Source organism: Dromaius novaehollandiae, chromosome Z (assembly GCF_036370855.1).
Source record: "Dromaius novaehollandiae isolate bDroNov1 chromosome Z, bDroNov1.hap1, whole genome shotgun sequence".
Lineage (NCBI taxonomy): Eukaryota > Metazoa > Chordata > Aves > Casuariiformes > Dromaiidae > Dromaius > Dromaius novaehollandiae.
This window is the reverse complement of record NC_088132.1, coordinates 14,805,765-14,832,021: the sequence shown is the minus strand read 5'-3', so window position 1 is coordinate 14,832,021 and position 26,257 is coordinate 14,805,765. Positions and strand designations below refer to the sequence as shown.

Below are 26,257 nucleotides of genomic sequence, written 5' to 3'. Positions count from 1 at the left end.
CCACCATCCTGGTGTGAGAACCTCTGCAAAAAGAAAAAAAAAAAAAGAAGATTAATTAAAACTTTCATGTTTTGGGTAAAGTTTACATGGTCTTGGTATTTTTATGCTAGGTCTGCTTTTATGGTTCTTTGTCACTTAAAAATGGGTAACTGGGGATATGGCTAGTCAGGTTTAAGTGTGATTAGAGATCAAGAGAGAGGGACGTGGTGTTACCGAAAAGAGAACATTTGCTGTTTATTGCAGGCAGTAACATTCAGAAGTGGTGTTTGTGGTGAATGCCACTATCACTGGGTGCCACTGAGAGGAGGAAAGTTTGTGATGCCTGTCAGGATCCTGCTGACACCTTCCAGTATGGTCACAGTCTCATATGGTTTCCCTGCAGGTAAACTAGGGAGATAGACATGGAAATCCCTTTTCAAAAAGCTGGAGTGGGAAGGGAAAATCCAAATGACCTAACTAAAATAGATCTGACAGCTCTGTGTCTTTTCTGGTCTTGTTCATCCTGATTTGCATTAGATTCTCTGGAACTACCATCAATCTTTTCATAAGTACAAAAAAATAGCTGCTTTCAGTCAGTTGTAAGGGCCTGTCTTAGTTTCGGTCTGCATCCAAGAGTGTTTTTTGGTTTTTTTTGAATACCTTTTGCAAGTTGTCAAAGGATTGCTCAGTCTCCTTCAGCTTCTCCAAAATGATTTGTTCTTTGGCAGATATTTGGGATTCCTCACTTTCTAATTTCTCTATTTCTTGTTCCAACCTGGGGAAGACACACAGACATGCACATACACACAAAAACAAAACATATAAAAATTATTTCAGTGAGCCCTAGTTGCCTAGATATTAATTAGCATTGCAAATGTCATCAGGAACACCTTTCATAATCTCTATTCACAGCTGCTTTCCTAGCACATGAAGGGCTTCTGAATCATTTGTAATACAGAAGGATCTACTTCAGAAAGACAATAATTATTATCCTTTTCTGCAAACAGACACGCAGTTTAGTTAAAAATAAATTTCAGTATGTCTTCACCACAGTTCCTGTACCATCTTTCATGCATGCATTTTCATTTTAGAAAGCATAGTACTGCATATGACCAAAAATATGCAGTAATAATCAGACGAATAGATGTCTTCTAACGCTTCCTTACTACAGACAATGAAACTTGAAACATCTGCTGGAAGCTGGCAGTTGCCCACTCACATTAGCAGTATTTCTTGAACCAGTACATTGCTCATTCCCCACAATAACATGTATGGGCTGGAGTCCTATTCTAGGATAGCCAAAAGCAGTGGATATATTCAAGCTTTGCATAGTTGCTATTCAGTGATACCGGGAGCCCCAGAGGTGTCAGATAATAAAAAACACAGGCTTTGTGGAAAAGAATTTTGTTCTTTTTTAGGCAACAGACATTCAGCACTCTTGTGGATCTCGTTGAGAGCTAAGCGTACTCACTCACTTCGTAAGAGGTGATTCATTCTGATTTTAGATATGTTTAACCAAAAATGTGCAGGATTAGATTCTCCATTACTTTAACTCAAACCTCCTTTTATTTACATGATATATGTCAATGCAGGAATACCCTCTCTCTCTCTCTTTCTCTCTCTCTCTTTCTCTCTAAATATTTGTATATACCACTATATTTTCTCACTTTCTCAAAAATGATCTGTAATATGAGCTGAGATGAATATTTTCAGTCAGGGATGGTTAATTAAGAACTTCCTTTGTCTCGAAGTGAGCTGTAGCTGTTCAGAGCTTGCTGCACCATAATTCTGTCAACATGATGGATCAGCATAACCTAGGACTTTCATGAAAACAAGTCGTCCTTCTGCATCCACGGCTGCTTGCTCCTACCTTTCTGCCTCCATTTCTCAGGTGAAAGATCAGGGCTGTGATCCAAGTAAAGTGACATTATTTTTGTTTTTCCACAACGCTGCTTAACACATGACTTCATAAATGCTTCTTAGTGCACAAGGCAGAGGGCAAGGAGAAGATGACTGTGAGCACCAGGGAGGAGAGAGGGAGGCAACTGCACCTCTCAGGGGCTTGCAAGCTTGAGGTGCCAGTGAAACAAAGGCCTCGTTCACATGCCTAAATATAGGGGCCTAATAATAGGGGGCTAACTTTAACCACCCACCCAGGAAAGTTTTGGCCCACTTTCTGATCACACAGGGAGGAAAGATATGTGGCATCTGCTGAGAGCACTTCACGTTAGAGAGAGGCAAAAGCATCGCAGCTACAACTTGTTTTGCGTGAAAAAGGCAGATTTTGCTCTCCTGAAATATGTAAATGCTTAATAGTCTCAGACCCATGATGGGCTGTAAAACTGTAATTTTTCTTTCTAAAAGAGAACTCCCTCCCCCCAGGTTGAAATGGCTTAATTTCAGTATTATTTAAATGAACTGTTGGAAGACTGCTGTCCCAATCCACTAAATGTTTTCTTCAAATTAATATTAAAAAATGTAAAAATACAGTCCTGAAACAAAATATTTTTGTTCTGCTGAAATGGTACAATTTGATACAGGATGAATATTTCCTTTCTTTTGTGATTCAAGGAGAAAGTTTTCAAAAAAATACTGTTTCATATCAACTTTTCTTCCCAGGATCTTTTTTTGAACAGCTAGCGAAGTGAAAAATTCATTTGTCACTGAGGCCACTTATTGCCATGTTCCTACTTAATGAATTTAGGAGTCAACAGAAAGGTGACTTCTTTTTTTTCACTGTCCCTGGGAATGATTAGTACATCCACACATGTTTACACCTTACTGCTAAAGGCATTTGAATTATTCTACTATACGGTCTGATGAAATTACATTGCAGAGTTGGGTGAGTAGAGTTTACTGCTATTCTTCTTTCCTTGCTAAGTGAATCACTCAGCAGCATTCAGAATATATATTCTGTAGCCTGCTACATTTTACTAGCCACATGATCTAGGAAAAGACTGGAAAACAGGACTGCATAAAAATCAGCAACAACAAAATACAGAGGAAGAAAGAATTCCTTTGTCTTTCAAATCAACTGGACATTAGTTAATCGTTTATGACAATGAATTCACTGTGAGCATGTGCAGTGTAAGGCAGCTCATTCAATGTGAGTAAGGCTATCAGTATCCAGACTTGTAATTTGGGGTGATCATAAATGCATCATTTTTTGTGCACCGGCTCAGAACTGTAAGAGGTTTTTCATAAATTATTTATTCTCCCTAAAAAGTTTTGTTTCAGATACACGCACATGCACATTTGCACATGCACTTGCACATGCACTCGCACATCCACACACAGGAATTGCTTGGATTTATATTTTTTTACTTTTTGACTGTTTGCTCTTTTGTTTTTACTTCATTATGTATCTCTTATCCTCCTTTCCTGGTTCACTTCCTCCATCTCTGCTGCATTCATGCCAGACTATCTTTGCCATTAAAAGAGGTTGGGCAGATGCAACATTAGATCACCTTCTTTTTGACAACACATCTTGTCCTTTTTTCTGAATCCCTTCTTCAGTTCCTTTCAGAAGCAGGAATAACAACAAATTACTAAAGGGGAAAGGAATGGAGATAAAGCTGCCAGGATTTAGAGAAATGGGTAAAATTGGTATGATCACAGATTTCCTATGCGACATTAAATAAGAATGCATGTAAACTTGTGCCATGAGTGCAAATTACCATTCTTCCATTGAAATCAGCACACACGGGCTGAGAGTCTCCCAGTGCCTGTGTAGAATGAGTCTAGTCCTGGAGAAATTGATATGGCTAGCTAAAGTACTGAGCTCTTGGTTCTGCTCTTCCTAACTGTTTCAGGAAAAACACTAATGATTCAGTAATGTTCAACCAGAGTGGACCTGTTATACATGGATCATTTCTTAAGTATTAATATCCACAGGAGGTCATTTTATTTCTTTTCGTGTAATGTCATACCACTTTCATCTGTGCGCTCTACACTTAAAGGCTAGGGTAATGCTGCTGAAGTAGCTGAGGTAACAGAAATGCCAAAGGGCATAGTTTCCATGTGTGCTGCTGTATGCATTGATCAGGAAACCATGTAGGTGCCATAGACCTCGCTGGTAAATTTCTGTCCTTCAGTAGGGACCTAGAGCTCTCGTTTGATGGCATTCTTGCATAGGGGACCAGCAAGGCAAATGTTAAAATAATAACACAAACCAAAGATTGTTTTGCTGCCTTTATCTTTTTAAGTGAACTTCATATCACCAAAATTGCTGAGTGATAGGAAGAACTGCCTGCTTTTTTCAGTAACAAGATATAGGGCACTCATGCAAATTCAATCTGAAAAACAAAATGCTCTAGTATCTGTTTTTGAGGGATATGCTGTATACAAAATCAAAACAGTAATAAATTCATCTAGAGTACACACATACACATACATACATATACCAAATCCTTATATTCTTCCTGTGTAAGTCTGTAAAATATTGAATAATATCCTTTTCTTCTAGCCCCGTTTAAAAAGGATGTGCTTTAATTGTCATCCAACACCTGGTAAGGAAGCCTTATAGCTCCCTTGTTCCTGGCTTCTTAATGGATTTCAGGCTGGAGTGTAAAAGATAGCAACAACAATAAAGCCAGCAAAATAAAAAAACTACAATATCTGGACTGCTGCAGGGAATAAATAAAAAGGAAAATAGATATCGAGATAGGCTAGAAACAGTGTAAAAACAGACTGTTAATATTGCTGCTTCTTGGCTCAAGTAGTTATCTGATAACTGGGATTTGTGAAGCTGTTTCTGTAGAGAGGAAAAATTGGTCATGGACTCAGGAGCTGCTTTGGCACAGACACGTTTTTATAATGAATGTACACGGAATCCTGTTTCCCTGAATATCATAGAAGCAAACAGGGGAGATTTCATAATTCAGAAATCGAAGTCTGTTTTGCTGATGGTTTGCCTGTCTTTTAGCTTCCCTTAATTGACGGCTGCCATAAAATGACTGATGGTATAACAATATTTTTAAGTGGTGTGATTTCCTCAACTATAATGGGCTGAGTTCCTCTTGCCACATCTAAAATTCCACTTCCTTGTCATGAGGAACTCAAGACAGGAAAGAGGTTATCTTGACAGCACCTCTGGGTAGTGCTGGGCTATTCCCAATAGTGCAGTCAGCAGTGAATTTTTGGCTTCAGTCTTCTGGAAGTACCTGACCCTAAAGCACCATGAGGAAATCCAATGCTTTTCAAAGATTCCTGTATCCTGATGTGGCGTCCTGGAGGCTGGAGTCAAACCCCGCAGTTAGCGACTATGCAACCATGTAGTGTCCTACGTACAGCTCAGGTTTAGCACTGAGAAGACTGGTCAAGTAACCCAGGTGACGTGCTTTGAGGGAAGGTTTGTTACATTACTGGTGCTGTCCCTCTGTGAAGGAGAAGATACCCTGAATAAAAGAAGAGATGGTATTATTCAGGGATCCTGCCTCTTGGACAGCATTTTGCTGTCAGTAGTTGTTTGAGGGCACCCTGATGACTTAGTGAATAGGATCCTAGGCTCGTGAGATAACTCAGACTGGAAGGAACCTCGAGAGATCTCTAGTCCAACCTCCAGCTCAAAGCAAGGGCGGCCATGAGATGAGATCAGATTGCTCAGGGCTTTATCCCTTTTGAGGGTCTCAAAACTCCAAGGATCAGGGAAAAAAAGTAGATTCTTTAAAGCTACTCACAGACTTTTTCTTTCATAGTCCTTGGGTATAAGACCTGATGCCCAGCAAAATTCATGCCAAAGTAGTTCAACACTGCAGTGGAAGATGATAAACCAGACAGCTAAAGGAAGTCTGGCCCATATGCTTTGTGAGACTTTGTCTCAATTAAAGGTTGCCACACAAGTTTAGGCAAGGCAGGCAGTGAGGAGACAAGGAAGGAAACAGTGAACGAAGGAATGAGGTGAATGATTAAGGAAGAAATAGCGAATGAACTGTGCTACAGAGATGTAGGGAGCATCACTGAAAGATGTCTTGGGGAACATAAAAGATTGCTTAATTTTGATGGTTAAGAGGGGAAGCAAGCAGGAAGCACCAAGAGCTGAAGATGGAGAAAAGCAGGCTTGGTACTGTGGGAAGGAATATATATGTGTGTGCATGTGTGTCTATGTTTGGAACTCAGTATCTAGAAAATATTAGGTTTGTATGTAGGGCTGATTTTTCTGCTCCAGTATGAAGGTGAAGGATTCACTTTCTCTAGGTGAAAGATTTTCTCTACATCCCATTCTAAGATGTTGAAACCCACAAACACAGACTATGGCTTTCTTCTCTGTCGAAACACAGTGGCTGTTCTGAATAAGAGATCTCTTTGTGCCTTTACCTCGGCCCCAGGGACCGTAAGCAGTGTCTTCCAGTGGTACTCACATGACCAGTGCAGAGTCACACTGCTTTGCAATACGGACACAAAAATCCATAGTAAGCAAAACTATGCCTCAAGAAAACAGAGCCTCCTCTGTTCACCTAATTAACTTTGGCAACTGCATGATTTCTGGAGATACACACACTTCGAAGAAAGCTCAGCATTGTTTTGTTTTTAAGATGTGATGGTAACAGTGTTACAAACAGGGAGACCAGCAGCAGATTTATGGATCAATTTCTTTAGCCTGTATTAGCTCTGCATGCTGGATTGCACCTAGCAGCCTGAGAAATAATTGTATCATTTCTGCAGTGAAGATAGAAACATAATAAATTTTTTTTCTGCTGCACACACACTCATGTCAGTGGAAAAAGGAACATCCATCAGCACCAATAAGAAAAATACATAAGAATTCAGAACTTCAGAGGAAAACAGGAAAGACTTTATCAGAGTAAACACTTGAAGGGAAAAGGTGACGGATTCATACGTATGATGGTGGATGGCTCAGCTGTAAACTGATTATTTTGCTATTGCTTTACTGACAGCCTAATTCAACCTGTGAAAGCCACAAAGAAGACATCGGCCTGTATATCAAGAATTAGTTAAAGGTGTCAGAGAACTGAAACTCATGAGGTGTTACAACTGATATTAAAATGGCACACTCGCAAGGAGAGAAGTGCAACAAACTCCCTGGATGCTGAATAAACAGGAAGTTAAAGACCAAGTTTAGCGGGAACTGGGCTTGTATATAGGGATGAATTCCATCTCTGCTGTACAAACTCAGTGCCTGTCTTATGGATGTGGCCCTGACGAGGCTTTTGACCACAGGGCAAAATGGGAAAATGTGGAAGGTTCTCTTCTGGGCAACCGAGGCTCAATGCACAAGACCCACCTTTCTGCGAGCATGTGTCGTTCTCTCAAAAGAGCACTAGTTACAAAACTCCACCCCATGGGCCTCTTGTTCCCGCTTCTTTGTCACTCTACTGGTTTTGGGGGGCTGCAGGGTAAGCTGCACCTGTTATCTAACCTGGGCTCAGAATGATGTTGCAAAATAAACTTTCAAGGGAAGGAACAAGTGACCTGGAACAGTGGGAAAAGGGTTCCCTCTCAAGATGTGTAAATCTCACATTTTGGCCCTTCAAACCAGCATTGATGAGAGATATGTGGAACTTTATCCTGATTCCCAGTTCAGTATCTTATACTTACGTCAAATGCCAAGCATCAGCAAGCTGGCAACACCTAAGAAACTGGACTATTTACCTAGATGCCATATCTATCAACAGTGCCCTTCATATCTGCCACAGGGGAGGGGAAGTCATATATTAACACTTGATTTAGTTTCTGCATTGGCTCAGTTTTCTGAGCATTCCCAGGCAGTTGTGCCAAAACCAGCTGAATTGTTTGTGGATGTCACTGTCTATCTACACACACCTAGTACTGATGGCAAGAACTGCTTGATTGCAGGTCTGTTTCAGGATTTGAAATGGGATTCCAGAGCTGGATAATTCAATGCCTCTTATGTTAGACTTTCTGCAGAGCTCATCCTTTCTGAATAGCTCACCTTCAAAGAGGAAAGCTGGGAGTGCACATCTTATGATTTCCAGAAGGGTGTTGTTTACAAAGTGCAGCTGCTAATCAAAAGCAGCAAACTTATTTAGCATCCTTGAAAAGGAAAAAACTCCATGAATTTAAAGACTGGGAATATATTATCACCAATCAATGCTTGTAAATGAGATTCAGGCAGGATGCTGAATGAGTTTCTCTGGTAATCTGTATGAATCTTCCTGAATACATAGGAAGAGAAACCATTCCCTTCAACAAGAAAAAGCTGAATCCCAGTGCCAGTTGAAGAACTTGGGGACAGAGGAGAAACTCTGCTTAACTCCAGTTCCTGTTTAGAGTAGCTGTGTAGATACATGCATGTAGAGATAGGTAATACTTTGCATCTGGCTGATTTAGGACAAGGTTAATCCATGTTAGGTTAGCCAAATCAAGACGAACATGTCAGGCACCTGCCACAAGATTTCTTGAGCTAAAGATGAGGTGTAAAACTGAACAATCTTTTTCTTGAGTAAGTTGGTAAAATGTTGCCTGCTCCACAAGTAGAAGGTTGTGTGGTGAGCTAATGCAAATGCTTTGATCTGGAATTTCAGAAGTTACACATGGAATAATGCAATACACAGTCATGCCACTTGCCTTGCCGGAGCAACATGTTTGTTTCCTAATTTATGCCAATGTTTTGTCCAGCATAGCTTTAAATTTCTGCATCACAGAGATGTCCAGCATTCTCTAGGGTGACTCTTCCACCAGCTGGAACTGCTTTTTCATAGCCTGATTTTTTCTCTATTTTAGAAATATGTGCATTCTAGCAGCATTCTCATATCACCTTAAACACAAAAAGTCTTTCCCCCAAGGCACCTACAGCCCACACTTGTTAGTGGATTTTACAAGTCAGAGTGTCCTGCCACCAAATTCTTCCAGTCTTGTTCAAATGTCTCCAGCCTGGGAGAGATTAAAACCTTCCTGGAGCTACAGTGCACTGCTTCAGGAGAGGGCAAACCACTGACTGGAAATCAGTGAATTACTATGACTCTTATATTTGCCCTTACTCTGAGGAGGAGCACATTCTCGACCTCCTTTTGGGAAATGGCCTTACATCCTTTCTGAAACTGGTTCCCTGGTCAGTGACTATAGTGTTAAAATAGCCAACAGTCCACTTACTTCTATCCTTCTGCTCGTACCTGAGCATTTTGGTTTGAAAACTCCTCTCCAGACTCTACATAGGGCTTGGCAGGCCTTAATTAATTGCTTTATTTCCTTGGTCAGTTGAGTAAAGACTCTGATAGTTTAACCTGCTTTGGTAGAGTATGGCTTTTGAATTATCCATCTCTTGCAGCACCTGTGTTTAAAAAAAAAGTAGGAAAAATTGTCCGGTTTTCTTGACCCAGCCCTGTGAACTGTGAATGGGTATTTAGACTTGAAGGAACATAGCTCTTCTTCATGAAGCTGGGTTTTGTCTTGTCTCTTCACCATTGTTATTTTTTTCTTTTTCTTTCCCAACTCAGAGCCATGACAAGCCTTCTTCCTTTGGAGACTCTTGAGCCAGTGTCCAAAATGTTGAAATAACATAAATGAAGTGAGAGTCATGATATAAAACATTTTGCACTGCACAAAGCCACACATATAGTCCTCCGCATCTGGACAGACAGGGAGTTACACTGAATAACGTGAGAGTGTTACATTACTAGTAGTGGAATGCTTCATTTGTAGTTTTATTGGCTTGTACCAGGATGGTATGGGATGGTAGGAAGAGGGCAGGAAAAATAAGGTGGTCATTTGAGAGAAGATACCTGTGCTGCATTTTGGTAATTGTAATTGGAAGATAAGTTGAAAGCCTTAGGAAAGATAATAAATCCTGAAGATGCTTGCTTGCTCTCACAGCTTCAAATGAATTTGTTTGGACAAGCAGGATCACACTTTGTGGACCAAGACAGAAGAGTAGTCTGGGTGAGTGAGGGGAATTTTCCTCCGGCTCTGAACACACAGACAGCTGACTGAGAAATGCTTCAGAAAAAAAAGCTGGCAAGGAGAGTTGTCCCTGGGATGCCTGAAGACACAAGGTCTAGCTGGCAAGGGAAGGACAAAGATGCGTGCATGCCCTGCTGTTGTAAAACTCTCTTCCCCCTGTGCTGTGCTTTGCTCCTCCCCGTGAGAGGCATTCAGCAGACTGTTTGGGTGCTTTGAACGCCAGGAATAGGCTTCGGAAAGGGAACAACTGTTGCTGCGAAGGCCAGGGCTGGGGAGCGTGTGCTGCAAGACGGGCCGGCCGGAGGGAGGGGGAACGTGCAACTCCCCTCAGCACAAAGCCCAAGTGTGTGGCGGTGCGTGCTCAGAGAGGCCGGGGAAGGAACACAGGTGCAGCCAGCCTGCGAGAAACAGCTTGCTGACACAGTGCGGCTACACACATGAAAATTCATTTAGGTTTAGTAACAGATGCCAGCAGTTCAGCTGTACAGTGGGCTGTGTTATTTATAGTTTGGGAGAAGTCCAAAAATAAAGGGAGTGCAATATAGGGATTATTTTTGAGTGCTCCTTCTTCTACAGTGTAGCATCACTAGCTACTACACTGTTATCCATCGTTAGCGTGGATATACAGTCAAAATGTATTTGTGACATTTATGCAACATCCATCCCATAAGCTGCCACAAAATGAGAATGTTCTTATGCAACCCTGTACATACCGGTGTGCAAGACACCACATTCAGTTACTGAGCAGCATTACAAGAAATGCAGGAATTAATGAAGAGAACTAAAAAAAAATTGATAAAAATTTTTGCCCTGAAGAGTTTGCAGCCTCCCATGCACAGATGGGGAAAGTACTTTTCCTCCCTGTGTTGAAGGGCCAGCTGGTGCCCAGAGACATGGGCTGCTAAGGGTCATGAGGAGTCTGGGGCAGAGCCCACACCCAAGCTCACTTTTCTCAGGTCGTACCAGAATGACCACAAAGACAGGACACTCTAATAGCCAGCTGCTGCAAGGTGGCCTATTACCAGGAAATGCTTGTCCACTATAGAGGCTTTAGATAGACACTGGCCATTTATTTTCTGCCCTTTTTGAAAATTACAGCTGTCTCTGGATGGGCTGAAGCAGAAATACAATAAACTTCTGGAAGCTTAGAGTCCAACAGTGCTGCATGGAAAAGTGAATCACACAGGAGGCAGCAGGAAGTCTGTATATTTGCCTAGGGAATGACCTCCTTCTCTTCCTATTCAGCACTACCAAATCCCACCTACCCCGTGGGGGAATCAGGTACCTGCTGCCATTGAGGCTCTTCCTCACTTTGTCCTGGGAAGCACTCTTTTCTTAAACTCAATTGTTAGGTTTGCTGGGAGTGGCTGGAGGGCTGAGACACAACCACCCAGGGTTAGGGATTTAACTGCTTTTTTGCCAGGCAGCCTCCACACCAGGATGAACGTTCCCTAAACCAGTCAGGTTACTGAGCAGCCAGGAAGCCAGAGATATGCTGCAGCTGATTACTACTGCTGAGTTGGCAGTGTCACAGCCTGGGGGAACAAGTCTTCTGCTTGCTTGCAGAACAGCTCTTGCCCAGACGACGTGGAGCAGGAATAACGACGTCTCTCTGGTGGCTTGTCTGCCCCTGAGACTTCTGTTCTGACAAACATGGACTTCTGTGGCTGAGTTTAAAGGCCTCATGGTTAGCTAAGGTGCTGGAGCAGGTGCATCATCCTCTGCCTGGCATCAGGTCTTGACAGGGAGAGGGTTACTCAGGCTTTCTCAGGGACTCAGATTCACGTCTCAGCATGTGACCTGGAAGATCAGGTGCCACTTTTGGAGCAACAAGCTCACTGTGGGGCCCCGACTATGAGAAGCCATGCAAACATTTCACTTTTCTGCTCCAGGTGAGGGACGCAGCTTGGAAAGAGTTGCTCTCTTCAGGTCCTGGAGCTTTTGTTTCTCCTGTGCTCCTCCTGTTGCCTCTTTTGTATGAGGGTGCTCAGTGCAAGACCTGACTGAGACACGATGCAAGGACAGGGAGAACTTGCTTCCTGCCAGCTCCAAAGCAAAGACTGGGCTGGCTCTTGAAGGGAAGAGCACCATGTGGCATGCCCTGCAAATGGCACAAGGCAAAGGGATATTTCCTCCACTGTCTGCTACTGCCTCCTACACTCTTCTTGAACTGAGAGCCCAAGTGGTCCCTGTGCTTCCTGTCTGCTTTTCCAGTGGGAGCTGGAAATTGCTGGAACTGCTGAGGATCTTGCACTGTGAGCCTTGCAGAAAGCAGCAGTCTTGCCACGTTCTGCCATCAGCAGGCCATGGCAGCCAGCAGTAGGCTAGTGGAGGGTGGGTACAGAGGGGACGGTGAAAGATGAATGCCTGATGTAATTGCATACATCAGGTTGTTGGCTTTGATGGTGCCCCATAGCTCATTATCTGAGATCTTGCCAATGCTCTTCAATAGCGGAGCACAGCTGTATCTGAAGTGCTTGTAGGACATATTCTGGCAACAAATGAGGTGATGGTCATTTATTTCTGTGCAACACAGCAGTTAAGTTTAGACACTGAGTAGTGCCTTGGAAACATAATAGGTTTATCCAGCTTGCCCTAAATCTAACTCTGATCTTTGGAGTTTCTCCGCCCTGACTACTTTTCTCAATTTTAATGCTTCTTATGGCATATGTCAGCCCTCTAGCCCATCAGTCAACTGTAGCTGCATAGTCAGATCAGAGAGAAATGTTGGTGTGACTAGTTCTGTTTCAGCTAGCCAGAGGCATACAGGTTTCCTGATTCAAGTCAACGCCTCAACCTGAACACGCAGACACTGCTTTCTGATAATACAGTATAGAGAAACAGAAGACAGGGAAATATATTCTAAGCCAAGCCTCGTATATCTCCTTTTGATTCCTTTTTTTTCACTTGCTCTCTTTCCTCTTCTACCTTCCTCTTCTCTTCTGAGGGTTCCTTTCCTTCATCACCACTTTCTTTCCCCATACCCCATGCCTGTCTGTCCCTTCCCTCATAGTCACTCCCTATTCATTTTTTTCTCCAAATATGTCACTTTCTTTCCTATTAAAACATTATTTCCATGTATACTGGCTTTTCTGCTTCCTTTATCCTCCTCTACCTCTCACGTAAACCAAGTACACTCATTTTTGAATGACCAGTCAACCAACGTTCGTATCTGCTGGCTGGCTCTCCAGTTGCCTTCACTAAAAGTTATGCTCCTCAGTAAATAGGTCTTCAGAGCACAGGGGACCAACACCTGTCCCTAGCTTCTAGGACGAACCATGTGTACAGTCTTATAACTGTATGCCAGGGAAAAATCTAAGCCTCATCTACAGCTGACAGGAGCAGCAGTACTTGAACTGAGGGAGTCTATGTGTGCCCATGGCACAAAGTTTTAGGCATATACTTGTATAATTCCCTAAAAATTACCTCTGATGTTTTATTGCATTTATGTTTGACATAAACACTGGGAAATGATGATATAAGACTGCACCAGTGGGCCACAGGTGCTGAGAGAAGCTTAAACATGCTACTGGCAATGGCCACTTTGCAGTCTGTGTTAAATGAAGACTTTGATCTAGAAGGGTCTGGAGACCCTTCACCTGGAGACCATGGGAGTCAAAAGAGTTAATGTGCTCTGGAGACACTTGGTAATGTTTTTTCCTATGTATCCTTTCCTGAGCTGTGTTTGAAGCTCTTTTTGCTCAGAGAGGAATGAATGTAGAAGGACCACGGCAGAAGATGCAGAAGATAAAGCAAAGACCACTGAGTCTGAGCAGTGCAGATCTGTGAGGCTGACTATCCAACATGAAAAAGTGATATGGGAATCTGCATTACTCAGCCCCTCCACGAAGACACTTAGCAAAGCTATTTTATCAGTGCCATATAAATATCAGCAAGGTTATATACGACCAAACTTTCTGAGATATATCTAATTTTGCTGACCTAGCAACTGATCGAAGAAAAAGACTTTCTCTGTATTCAAAGTACATACAGCAGACGAAAGTGTGTGCTAGTATTTTTTGCCACTGTGAAGTACTTTTTTTGAACTGCTGATTAACATATTTCTTCTCTTTCTTGCTCAGTTTGTAATGACAGTTCTTTCCACTCCTCTTAGGCCACAGATTGTTTTTTTCACTCTTAAGGACATAAATATTTTTGAAGCAAATATTATGCTTCCTTCAATGTACCTATTATTTGGATTGCCTGGAATGGACACTAATATGATGTAGCAGTGGTTAAATCAGTATCTGCCTGCTTGTTTCCTTCAGTGCCAGTACTCTCATGGCTCCTAGCAAACTCAGGATCTCTATGCTGTTAATAAAGAGAATAAGGGAACATATGTGAAATAAAACAAACAAATAAATAAATAAACAAAGGAACCACAGACCATTCTCATTTTCTAGGTGCCTTGATAGGATGCAGAAGTTCCGTATTGCCATGAAGATGTGCACTAAAGTTTCATAGTGTGATGTGGGATTCTTTTGAAGAAACTATTTGAAATGATGCATTGTACTCCACTGTAACATCTCTGGTCTTACTGTTGGCACATGGTGTCTAACTAAATTTCATCATCAAAAAGCACTTATCAGCCTGTTCTAATGCCTACTCACATCAACAGAAGATTAAAGGAAGTTTAATGGAAGTGTATACTAGTTGTTGATATATATGTTAGATTTATGACAGCCCAAGTCTACCCGGGAGTACCTTAGAGCACGCCTGAAAATGCCCTGATCTGTGGCTCTGCCCTAATATACATGTAGATATATGCACATCAAGTGAAAGACAACAGCTTTTTTTACATTCTGCTCTCTCTCTCTTTTTTCTTTTTTAGTTGATATTTCTTGCCATTTGTTGAATTCCTGCACAGGTTATATCCGTACCAGACTCCAGCATTTCCTCTGTTGAGGTGGCTGACTCCATTCAAAGTCAGTGGTAGCTTACTCCTCACAAACCAGGATTTCATTCCTTGTGTATTTCCCATTTGGGATGTTTTGAATACCTTACTTCCCCCCACCATGTTTGACTTCTAACAATTTACAAGCAAATGCAAATGACTCCTTCAGATGGCAATCCGATTATTACTCAAAAGATGTAATTATTATTCATAAGAAAAGTCATGTTATCAAACAAAGCAAGCACGGACTGAATTTGCCTGTGTTTTATCCCTGCTATGCAGCCTTCAACAAATCACTTCTGTGTGCCTCCATTTCCTCATCTTGATCCATCATTTGCCACTGATCATTTTGCCATCAATGATGGCAAAATGCGATCATTTTTGTGATCATTTCCCAATCCTACACAATCCAATTATACATCAGAACACTTTTTTCCCAGGTAGATTTGTTAGCTGGTATTACTAATTGTAGATACTTACTGATCCATGGGTTCACTTATATGTAAGGTTTCTATGATTTTGGTTCAACTTGGGTCAAATCTGCTTCTAATGCCTGCAAGGGCTCAGTATTAAGTAGTAGATTTCTCATCCAATAAAGAACTATCTATTTACTTTCTCTGAGAATATTTTGCAACGGCTGCTTAAAACATGCTGTTTCAAGGAACACGGTGCTTATAAGCCTATTTATTGGTGTAAGAATGAAGCGCTGCCCAAGATCCAATGCTCTGACCTAAGACATGCCATCTGATTGGATGATTATAGTCAAAGGATAGGTGTCTGAGAATAATACAGAAGATGAAAATTAGCCCCTGAGACTTTAGGCTACACACTGAAAATCTGAAAATCCAACCAGAAGCATTATGATTGGTGTGATGACACCTTCCCTACATCTTGGCTGTCATGTGACTGTTATAGCACAACAATCTTACTACCACAGAAAATTCCAACTTACAGCGATCTTATCTGACCTTTTTTTAACAAGCCTTTCCTTGCCTTCTGTGTTGTCCTTTAGTTAGGGACTGCCTGAAATTTTAAGTGCCCTTAAGAAGCCCCTAGCAAAGGGAGTTAGATGCCTACACGCAGCTGAGCTAACAGTGTGCCTTAGGCACTAGACTTTGTTAGGTCCCTTTAAAAATTCCCCATATTGTGTGCTCCTCACAAATACACAAATGCATTCCCCTTGCACTGCTTGCCAAGAGCGACTTAGGAGCCAGGGACAGAAAAAGAACAGCAGGGCAGGAAGAGGAACACCCAGTAGGAGCTGTTATTTGCTTTGTTTATTTCTTGATACAAACAGATTCTTGGATTTGAGCTTTGCAAATCTGTCCTCCAGTACTATTCAATTACAAGAATTAGCAGTCCATTTATCTAGGGTGAAGGCTGATGTGAGGCAAGGAACATGTCTTGTGGGAAGGGACAGACCGTCCTGCACAATCATTCTGTATTGTGAGCAGCTAAAGACCTACCAAGCTGCTGCCGCCCTGAGCTGAGCGACCGCAGCACCCTGATTCCTCCTCATCCGTCTGATCTTCCTTAAAACTTTTGTGTCTTGCTTACTTCTTTATTTAAGTTTAGTAGCAAGCATTCCTGTATTCCAAGAAAGCATTAGACAAATTCAGCTTCAAAGGAGAGATTTCACTGTGGTGGGATAACTCCAAGGTTATTCGAAGTGTTCTTGCCTAGGCAAATCAAGCCAATCAGGAAGCACCTAGAAATGTGGGCTGTGTTTGGTTTGTTGTTTCCACCCTCAGACATTTCCTGCTATTGTTCTTGTCATTTTCTCTGAGTATGCATGTGACTGTTGGGTGGTGCTGCTACTGCCACTGAGGTTTTTGGGAAGGTGCCTGGTCCTCGCAGGCACACGCAGAGCTCTATGCAGTTCCCCTCACATACTCAGAGCACAAATTTCCGGCATACAAGTGCAGGGAAGGTGGGGCTATGGTGATAACTGGATCTCGGTGAGCAAAGCAAAGTGCCTTTTCCCATCAGTCACACTCAGCTGGGCAAGAATGAAATCATGCCATCAAGTGATGAATGAATCCTAAGTCAAGAAATTGAGTATCACCCCAGGAGAAACAGAGAGTGTCTGGGCGGAAGTAGCAGGTCAACAATACTCTGGGATTCACTGAGAGCTGTAGAAAGCCACAGAAGTAGTGGCTGACTTCCCCAGTTTTACCTCTTTCATTCAGAGCCTGATTTTCTCTTGTCAGGAGTATAGGAGGTCATCTACAATGGCCCAGCCCCATCAAACCACTAAATGACTGGAGGAGAGGTACCTATCCCGGCTTTTAAAGGACGACGCCCATATCTCATTTTAGACATTGAGATTCAAAATTGCATCTTATTTTCCTCAAACGCATCTTAAGAATTTTTATTGGCCTTGGAGAGTAATGAGAAGATCTGGGTGCTGCACTCACAGTGGTCTAGCCCCATCTGGAGATGACAGCAAACTGGCTTTAACTCCTAGACCTCCACGGACATGCCAGGTGATCATGAGCACATTTGAAGCTATTTGTTCCTTTGGCCTTCACCTGTAGTAGAAGACCATTTCCCATACTATGGAGAAATTATGTAAATGAATTTGTTCTTGGAAAGCATCTGTAAATCTGTAGAGAGAGATACCACATTCCTGTAAGTGTTATATCATTTCTGAGCTGTTCTGGAAAATAGAACTAGTTACACAGATGTATGAATGAAGGAATGAATGGGAAAAAAGAGGTCTGAAATTGCTCAGAGTTTACATTTCCAGCCCTTTGGTCTTTGTTTACTAACATTAGCTATACCTGGGTCACTGCTGTCTGATCACTCATGGCGTTTGACTGTGAATAAGATTGGAGACTGAATTTAATAACATTACAATGTCCTCTTTTTTATTTTTGGTAATGGAGCACAAGTCCCCCTGCTGCCGCATGGAAAGTTGGAAAAAGGCATGATTTAATTGTGGGAAGCTGAAAAGTTTGTCTTCATTTTGCACTGAATGTTTTTAGTAAGAGTCAGCTCACAACTTCCTGCCTGCGTCAGTCTTAGTTGGGTGAAAATTCTTGACCTCTGGATTTCCCAAGTACTGTAGAAGTTCCAAGTTAGGATAAAGCAGACATCAGGACTGATTCAATTCAGGGAGTAAAAACCAGCCTGTAGAGCACCTGCAGCCTAGGATGAGCTAGAAAGGGATTCTTTTATTTTTAAAAAGAAGTTTTAAAAGCATGTCAGAGTCCGCATTTTGACAGTTGGCACACTGCTGGCTATAGGCACAGCAGGGAGGTGGCACAGGACTACATTTCTTAGAGTAAATATGAACATTTATCATAGAGGAGAATCTCAAGACCCTCTAGCAGTGTGGTAACTTGTACTTTCTAATCAATTACTTTGCACTCAGTCCACTATTCTTTTCGCAGCAGGTTCAGGAAAGCCAAGCTTAGGCTGCCAATGTGAGTATGTTGCTTCTGTTATACGGGCTCCTGGCTATGATCCCAGGGAGGCTCACTGATTAAATGAGCTGGTTCTCTTTCTTTTGTTTCAGCAGACCCCGTGACTACACAAAATGCCTTCCTAGTGGTCTCCTCACCCGTGGAAACGATTACCATGCTTAGAACAGTAGTGCTGAGGGATGGGGTAGGAATAGACTACAGGAAAGAGACTAGATTTTTGCAGGACTTTTCTAAAGCACAAACTGTGTTTTTCCATCTGTATTTGAGTCTTACAATGAACTGGCCTGGAGAAAACCTCAGTTCAGTCTCAGCAAACCTGTGAGCATCTTTGGTTTTATCTACATTTTTGACCCTCTTTTCCTTCCTGTGTGCCTTATGTTTTTACTTTGAGTTTTGGAGCTTGAACAAGGTGTTTAATTAAAATGTGTGAGACTACTATAAAATGAAACGAGAAAATCTGCTCAGGTTTACAAAATTGACATTTTCATCTTTTTGGCCTAAAATTTCACAACAGCATGAAACCAAGGGCAAAAATTTCAGAGATCCTTGCATTATGTAGGAAGCTATCTCCCATTTTCCAGTTTGCTTCATACCCATAAGTGCGTACATGCTAAAGAGTGCAGGAAGTGAAGAACTTTCCAGACAAATTTTAAGTTCTAACCATATTGGTCTGTAGAAGACAGCACAAAAGGGGTAATGCTGTCCCAGCGCTTCGGAATGAGTAAACTAAAAATAAAATATTTAAAGTAAGGCTTAGAAACTAATAACAGCAGCAGTATTCAGAGAGCTGGAACATCACAAGGCTATGTTATTACTACTATTACATGAGGGCAATTGGAAGTGCGGACTGTCAAGTCGACTGGCTAAAGGGCTGGCAGGTTAGTAGTTAAGCACCAGATGGACACAACCAACTGTACAAATGCTTTCTCCCTCATTTGAAATTGGCCTTATTTGCAGTTGAGCTCCTTGGCTCTGCTTGTGATTCTCAGCTCTGCTGCTGGCATACGCCGTTGGTGTACACCCTGCAGCCAGCACACGAGCTCCCGTCAGCATGACACTCCCTGCAGTAGCCATGGGTTTTCTGGTCATGCCCTGCTCTAACAAAATTTGTCTCATTAGCAGCGTGAAACACCCGTGGCGCCATCTCTTTCCTCTATCCTTTATGCCGTTGGGAGGAGGGGGGAGTCTGATCTTGTCACATTCATATCAGCTGTTGTTATCATTCAGAAAGAGACATTTTGTGATGCTGGTGCAGAATTGCTGATACTTGCCATCCTACACTATGTTAACACTGGTAAGCAGATAAATCTTTGTGCCCAAACCTACTGTGGTCTGTAAACCCCCTTCCCAGACAGGGGAACCCCAAACTGAGTGGTCTTGTGGCCTTCTAGCTCTCGGGCTTGTCTGATCTCTGATCACTGCCCCACTGCATGCCTCCTGCTGTACGCTTGGGACTTGTAGCATCAAGCTCAGAAAGACCTCTTACAGCAATCCTGCATTTCCATGTTCCTGTCATCTTCCCTGGTGTGTTCTCTTAGGGAAGGATCAAAGTCTTGAGACAGAGAAGTAGTCCTCAAATCTATCCTCGAAAGGCTCCACTTCTGTGAACGTGGGAACGTCTCTGTGTTTAACTCCAAAAACTTCATGTGGATCGGTTTGTAGAAGGGCACAAACCAGAGTATAGATTGGGAAAGGTGAGAAGGATCAGACTAATTTTGCATGGTCTGAAGTCTGAACCTAAACATGATCGAAACGTTTTAGATGTTCCCTTAGAAAGACTGGTCATCCAAAAATCACTGATATGAAAGCTTCACTTATGAGAATGTTACTGTCACACCAAGAGTTCCCTAAGAGTTTTAGTTAGCAGCTGTGTCGCAGAGGAGGGTTCCTGTCTGGCTCCTCGGCACAGCTGCAACTACCACATTCTCACAGCATTATTTCTAATTATGCCTGGCTACTTTCTTATGATTCACCAGGGAGCTAGTAATGCACATGATTAAGCTATCAAAAGCCAGAGGGAACTAAATAAAATGATGCAGCAAAGATTTAAAACTTAAAAAGAAGAGGCATTTTTCTCGCAATACATAATCACTGTCTCATTGAGACAGATAGTATAAACATTTTCAGAAAGCAGCTAGGCAAAATTTACAGAAGAAAAGTCCTGTAAAGGTGATGATGGGGATATGTACACGGTGAGAGCCCTTTTTGGAAAAGTGTCAACAACATTTGCTTTGTACTCTCCCTTGGCTGTTGTGAGAAACAGGTTAGTGAGCCAGATGGATCTTGTCTCTCTACACCTGTGGCTACCCCAGTGTTTGTAAATTCCTTGTGCTGTCTTTGACAGGTTACTCTGCCCGGCTAACTTGCATGTGTGCCATTTTGTCCTTCCTTTCTAAGCCCATTTTTCTCTGGAGACTGAAAGGCTTGCTGGTGCCTCTTCTATTAGTGCGCACCTAACAGGGCAGAGTAGAGGGTAATGAGTGGGGGAGCTACTCTGATGTGAATAATCAGCAAACCTGAAAATAAACTGCCTCATCATTGCTTTTCTCTAGGCTGATGAGTCTGGTGGGAAAGAAAGAAGAGGATGGCTGTCTGTTTTTGAACAGGTCACTACAATTTCAGATGTTGAGAGGTCCAGCCATTCAGCAAGAAAAAAGGTAGGCCAGGGGAGGAGAGTGGTTTACACCAGAAAAGAAATAAGGAGAACTATGTTCAGTTTATCATGTCTCTGCAAATTTTGTAGGTAGTTGTGGAAGAATTTTTTTCATTAAGAAATACTAGTCTAGCTATTGTGGCTTATAAAGCTGACGTGTCATCCAGGAGGCAGCAGATGACTTGGTATTTCCTCTCTGTGTATGTTAGTTTAATCCTCTGTGAAAGTGGTTTAAGCAATTTTACCTCCCACTTGTGGTGGGCTCAGGGTGGGCTATAGCTTATTTCTGCACCTCATCTGGCACATCATGAGGTGATGCACTGTAGTAATTCGATTATGAGTCTGAAGCCTTTGTGTCTTTCAGCTTCAAATTGCTGCCCGTGAAATTAGTAATGCAGTAAATACCCACTTGCCAGGAGTGCTCTCAAGGATTGTGGCTGGGGGACGAAGTAAGTACCACAGATAGATACAGGCTCTTCATATGGAGTGCTAAACATCCAGTTCCTCCTGTACAACATAACAACTTTCTGTTCTCTTATTTCTCTTAATCCTCCCTCCTGCATTTCTCATTTGCTGAGCCTTGGCTCTTCCTATAATGTATTGTTGCAGTACCACATATCACCATATAGGAAATATTTATTTAGCAGAGTTTTGTCCCCTAACAAAAATAATACAATAAACATTTAGAAGTACATTCTAAATATACCCCAGTGGACCAAGGGAGTATTATGGAATGACCCCAGAGGCTAACCTTCAGTTGTGCTCCAGCACCAGTTTTTAGAAAGCGGTATTATCATGAAGGTCACATACTAGCTTCCCCTTCTGTTTCCCATTCCTGCTGAGCATTATGCGGTCTGTTTTAATAATACGAAAGGATTGCACACAGAGAGCAGTTGCCTGGAGAATAGAAACTGGTCTGGGGCAGCAATGAAGAATGAAGGAGATGTGTCCAGAATTAGTCATTCAAAAATAAGAAGATAATAAAAAATACCTATAGGTGTCTATGTATACATATTTTAAAAAATGAAATTTCCGGGGAAGAGCTTCTCTTCAGTGTATGGGGCCCTCTAGCGCTCACAGGCATTATAACAGCTCCTGGAAAGAGGAAAGAGTTCTCCGCCTTCTCCATCGCACACATTCTTCAGCCTATCCTCAAGGCAAGACTTCACACACTAGCTGTCAGGAAGAAACACACACACACAGTTTTTAAATAGCTGCCACTACAAGATGAAAGGAGGAAAAGTGCTGTTGGAGGACAGAGGATGACAGCAGAGTGTGCATCACTGATGCCAGGAAGCTTGACAAACTGGGTTTATGGGGGAAATGAGAAATTCGATCCATGTTGGGAATTTTTGTGGTGAAAAGGAGGTGTGTGAGTTTTCAGTGAATTGTGTCATCAGCTGTAGAGCTGATGATGACAAGGGAACTGCTTGGCCAGAGGGTGCAGCAGCAATCAGTGTGGGAATAAAAGTCTTGTGATGAGCAATGAGACATTGGCTCCCTTGTGTTATATGGTGGCTTGCCTGACAAGCACCTGGTGAGGGGTAAGGGCTGGGAAGCAGATGTCTGCATAATTTTAAGTCAGAGATCTGAAATGTACGTTTTGCATGAAGTGGGAATGACAGCACTGGAAAAGAAAGGTCCTGCCAACACACACTGCCTCTGACCTGACTAGACAGACTGCCTGGGGTTGAACCAGTGGGGCCTTGCTGCCCACTCACTCTCCAGCTTCTTTTGTGAGACAGCCAGATTATGGTAGCATTCATAATAACCTGGGGATTTTGATGCCCTTCTGTGCCTGCTAGAAGTGCCTTCACTACTGACCTGGAATTTATCTGAGCACTTGGCCAAGTCTGAATGCTACAGCCTGAGTCACGCTGTGCTGGTACAAACTAAACTTGTTTAGCCAGAGATATGACTCTGGGAGAATATGACCATGGGAGGATATTTGGGTATGTGAGGCATCAGCACACACCACATGATTCTCCAGTGACACCTTCCACTTTTAGCACAGACAGAGGTATTTTAAGGAAAGCTTGTCTGGCTGTTTGCCAGTTAACTTGGAAAACTTGAGGGGCAGGATTGGAAGATCCTTACCTAGTGAATATCAGTTTAATTCACTGATTTCTGGGAACTGGCTGAACGCATGGTCCATTAGTTAATCCAGTAGTCTACCTTCTGTAGAAGGAATATATTCACTTCCTCATCTCTTGGACATTTATTAGACTTGCTTGGACCTGCAGGTCTACCAGGTCTATCACGTCTATCAGCCTGTCCCTGGAATGTTTGTAAACCTGGAGCTTGGTGATTCTAATAATGACAAACTGTTTCACACTGTCTGGAATAGTCACTGAAGCCCTGACCCTGCAAACATTAAGCTATCAAATTAACTTTCAGTATGTCAGTAGCAGTCCCAGGGAAATGGGTGTGCTCTGGCATTCCTTAATCCAGTATGTGCTTTTATGCATGTGTCTTTAGACAGATTATGGGCAAGAGGAACAAAATACAATTAGCTTTGTAGCCCTGCAGCCCAGTGAATACAGTATTGCCATTGCTAGTGACAGGTCAAAGGCTTTTTAACAGCCTTGCCAGGCCGCAGGACTTGTCAGGCTCTCTCTGTACTCACCCCATTTGTTTTCCCTTTGCACATATTTGTATAATCATATGGTGTAGCTATATTTTTTATACAGTAGTACCAAGTAGTTTTTTCTGTACAATGAAGCATTTATGGACCCTATCATAAACATGCAGTGCAGAGGAACACGGGCTTGGTGCCACAGCTGAAGCCTTGAAGAAAGGTCATGGGATACAGTGAAGAGGAGGGCAGAGTGGGATGATAGGAGGTGGGGCATAGGCTGACATGGGAAACTCCATGGCTGTGAGCAACTAAGCAATAGTCAGTTAAAGAAATGCAGACCTGGAGCTGGCCAAAACCAGATTTAGGAGCAACAAAGAACAAATATCTAACATGCATAATACACTCTGTATAAAGAAAATTTGGAGATAACATGGAATTGCAGACCAGGGAAGAGAGATCAAGGTATAAAGTATGTTAAAAAACATATGCAAATGGCACCAATTAGATCCGACAGTGAGGAAGAGCAACCATAACATCAACACCATTTTCATCCTACGAAAGAGTTTGAGACACTGATGACTTGCCTTTACCTCTTCCCAGGACTGACCAAAAGAGTCAGTGAAAGCATGAGCGTAAGAGCAGAAAAGGGGCAGACACTAGGGAGTGTAGAGAATAATACAGTTTTAACTGTATTATTCTGGAGACTTCTTTATGTAATACTAGACTTTTTCTTTTTTTTTCCCTTTTCTGTAATAATTAGACCAAGACTAAAAATCATTTTATTGTCAGATTGTTAAGATTTTGATCACATTAACAATAAACTCTCAGTTTTGCATAAAAGGTGTGCTTTTTTTTTTGGCCATAACAACATTTTGAATATAGCAGCCTCAAATTGTAGATGTGGGACTGAGATCTTCAGAAAGATAAGTCACCAGCTTGAGGTCAAAAAGGGTATCTGAAAACTTAACTTGAAAAAGAACTAAGCTCTCTTGGTTACCAGGTCAGTGCCTTAATCATTGGAATGTCTGTCTGCTTTTTTCTGTGATCATTTAACCTCCCGCTTAGGTTTCCAACTTAAGTAATAAATGAGCAATTCGAACAATTAACTGGAGTAATTTTAATGGGCACAAAGCTTTAAAGAGTCTGTTTCATACTGGGTAAAGTTTAGATTTGATTCATATTGGCATCATAAATTTCACATGTTTATGTGAACTGTTTAACCTTCTCAATCTGCAAATTGGAGTTGGAACTTTTATAAGAATGATGTTTTTTGAAAAAAATGTACAATATTTCCAAACCCTGAAGGTAACACAGAAATAAAAGTCTCTCTCAGTTTTGGTCTATTCCATAAAAGCTGCAGTGAAGGAAAAAAAAAAAAAACGGATTTTTTTCTGAAACTCAAAAAGGTTCAGTTTGTGATCATACATTGCAGCATACATAGGCTTTCGGAAGAATCTTTAGGAAGTTCTTTTTTCAAGTGCTAATCTCTTCCCAAATGACTTAACTGCAGAAATCATTTCCTAGGTCTCAAATTTGAATTTTCTTTAAGTATTCCCAACTCAAGTGCTGTAACAATACAATGACATGTGTGAGCTTAATATTACTCAATGTGACAGCAAACCTTATTTCACAGTCTATATGCGAAGGTCCAGACCACACTGAAATGCTGCTTTTGGATCTAGCCTGGGTCTAGACTGCTAAACTAGCAGATGAGAAAATAGATGGAGGTCAGTGGCAGTAGGGAGAGAAGGAAATTGGTGTGTGTTGAATACAAATAGAAACTTCATCAGTAGAAAGAGAAAATAGGAATTTTTACTGTAGCTCATTTAAAACACTTTTTGTCCTTTTTCAGATTATGTAATATGTAAGTAATGATGCCCTGCATTTTTGCTTCTGAAATCAGTGTTGATTTTTCAGAAGACAATGCCATTTTGAGGTAATAAAGTAAAATACTGAAATATAATATTTCAGCCCTAGAAAAAATGTTTCATATTCTTTTGTCTGTTGAATTTACCAGATGACTTTGGTCTGCCTCATATGACACTCTTCTTTGTATTTATTGGAAAACAACTGCTTGGCTTGATCAAAATTTTCATTTCCTGTTCCTTAGTGTCCTCAGTTTAGGAAGGATGTTACACAGATGTTGGAGTTTCAGATATGCCAACTCATACAAAGAAACCATGTCATTTTTTGAAAGAACATCAGTCTGACATTTCAAAAACCTGAAGCAACTGTGAAGGCTTGAGATCAAAAATGTCTCATAATAGTATCTTCAAGCACCTTTTCCTCATTAAATGAATACTTTTATATCATTAGAATCGTAATACTTCTTATGTAAGAGCAACTTTCTGTTATTACATGTTAATTAATAGAAAATGTGTTCTGTAATAGTGCCATCAAAACCTCAGTCTTTGGATTATTTTGATAGAGAACCTTTCTGTATTTTCTTTATATGCCAAAGTCTGGGAATCGTGATACAGCATTAAGATTCTCTGTTGCAAATAAAATCCAATTTTTTTCTCAAAGTTCTTTTCTTCTTGCTCCATATACATTTTTTTCTCAGAAGGTTTTATTGCTCAAAATCCTTAAGATGATCTGCCAGTCTTCTGAGCAGAAAAAAAGTGCTCTGCTCCTGTTAGCAACCTGAATACCTGTATTCTTAAAAATAACTGTATGGGAGATTGTAGGTCTCATCCTTCAGTGACACACACGGACAGTAAAATTTGGTGGCAATTCTTAGGAAGGCAGATCTCTCTGGCATTGCTGCTGTCATTTTATGCAGACAACTATTTTTATTCTAAGGAGAGATGCATTCTTGATACTCTTCTGGGCACAATTCATTCTAT

At 41.6% G+C, this 26,257-nt stretch overlaps 1 protein-coding gene across 5 annotated transcripts in view; it reads right to left on the bottom strand.

Moving 5' to 3' along the window:
- The window catches only part of PALM2AKAP2 (PALM2 and AKAP2 fusion), a 277,274-nt gene that overhangs the window by 166,222 nt on the left and 84,795 nt on the right, over nucleotides 1–26,257 (bottom strand). For all 5 annotated transcript variants that reach the window (XM_064501617.1, XM_026103095.2, XM_064501619.1 and 2 more), the window contains exons 4-5: nucleotides 640–754; nucleotides 2–23 (exon numbers count right to left, since the gene is read on the bottom strand). In XM_064501617.1, coding sequence (XP_064357687.1) covers nucleotides 2–23; nucleotides 640–754 — 137 coding nt within the window. The remainder of the gene's footprint in view (nucleotide 1; nucleotides 24–639; nucleotides 755–26,257) is intronic.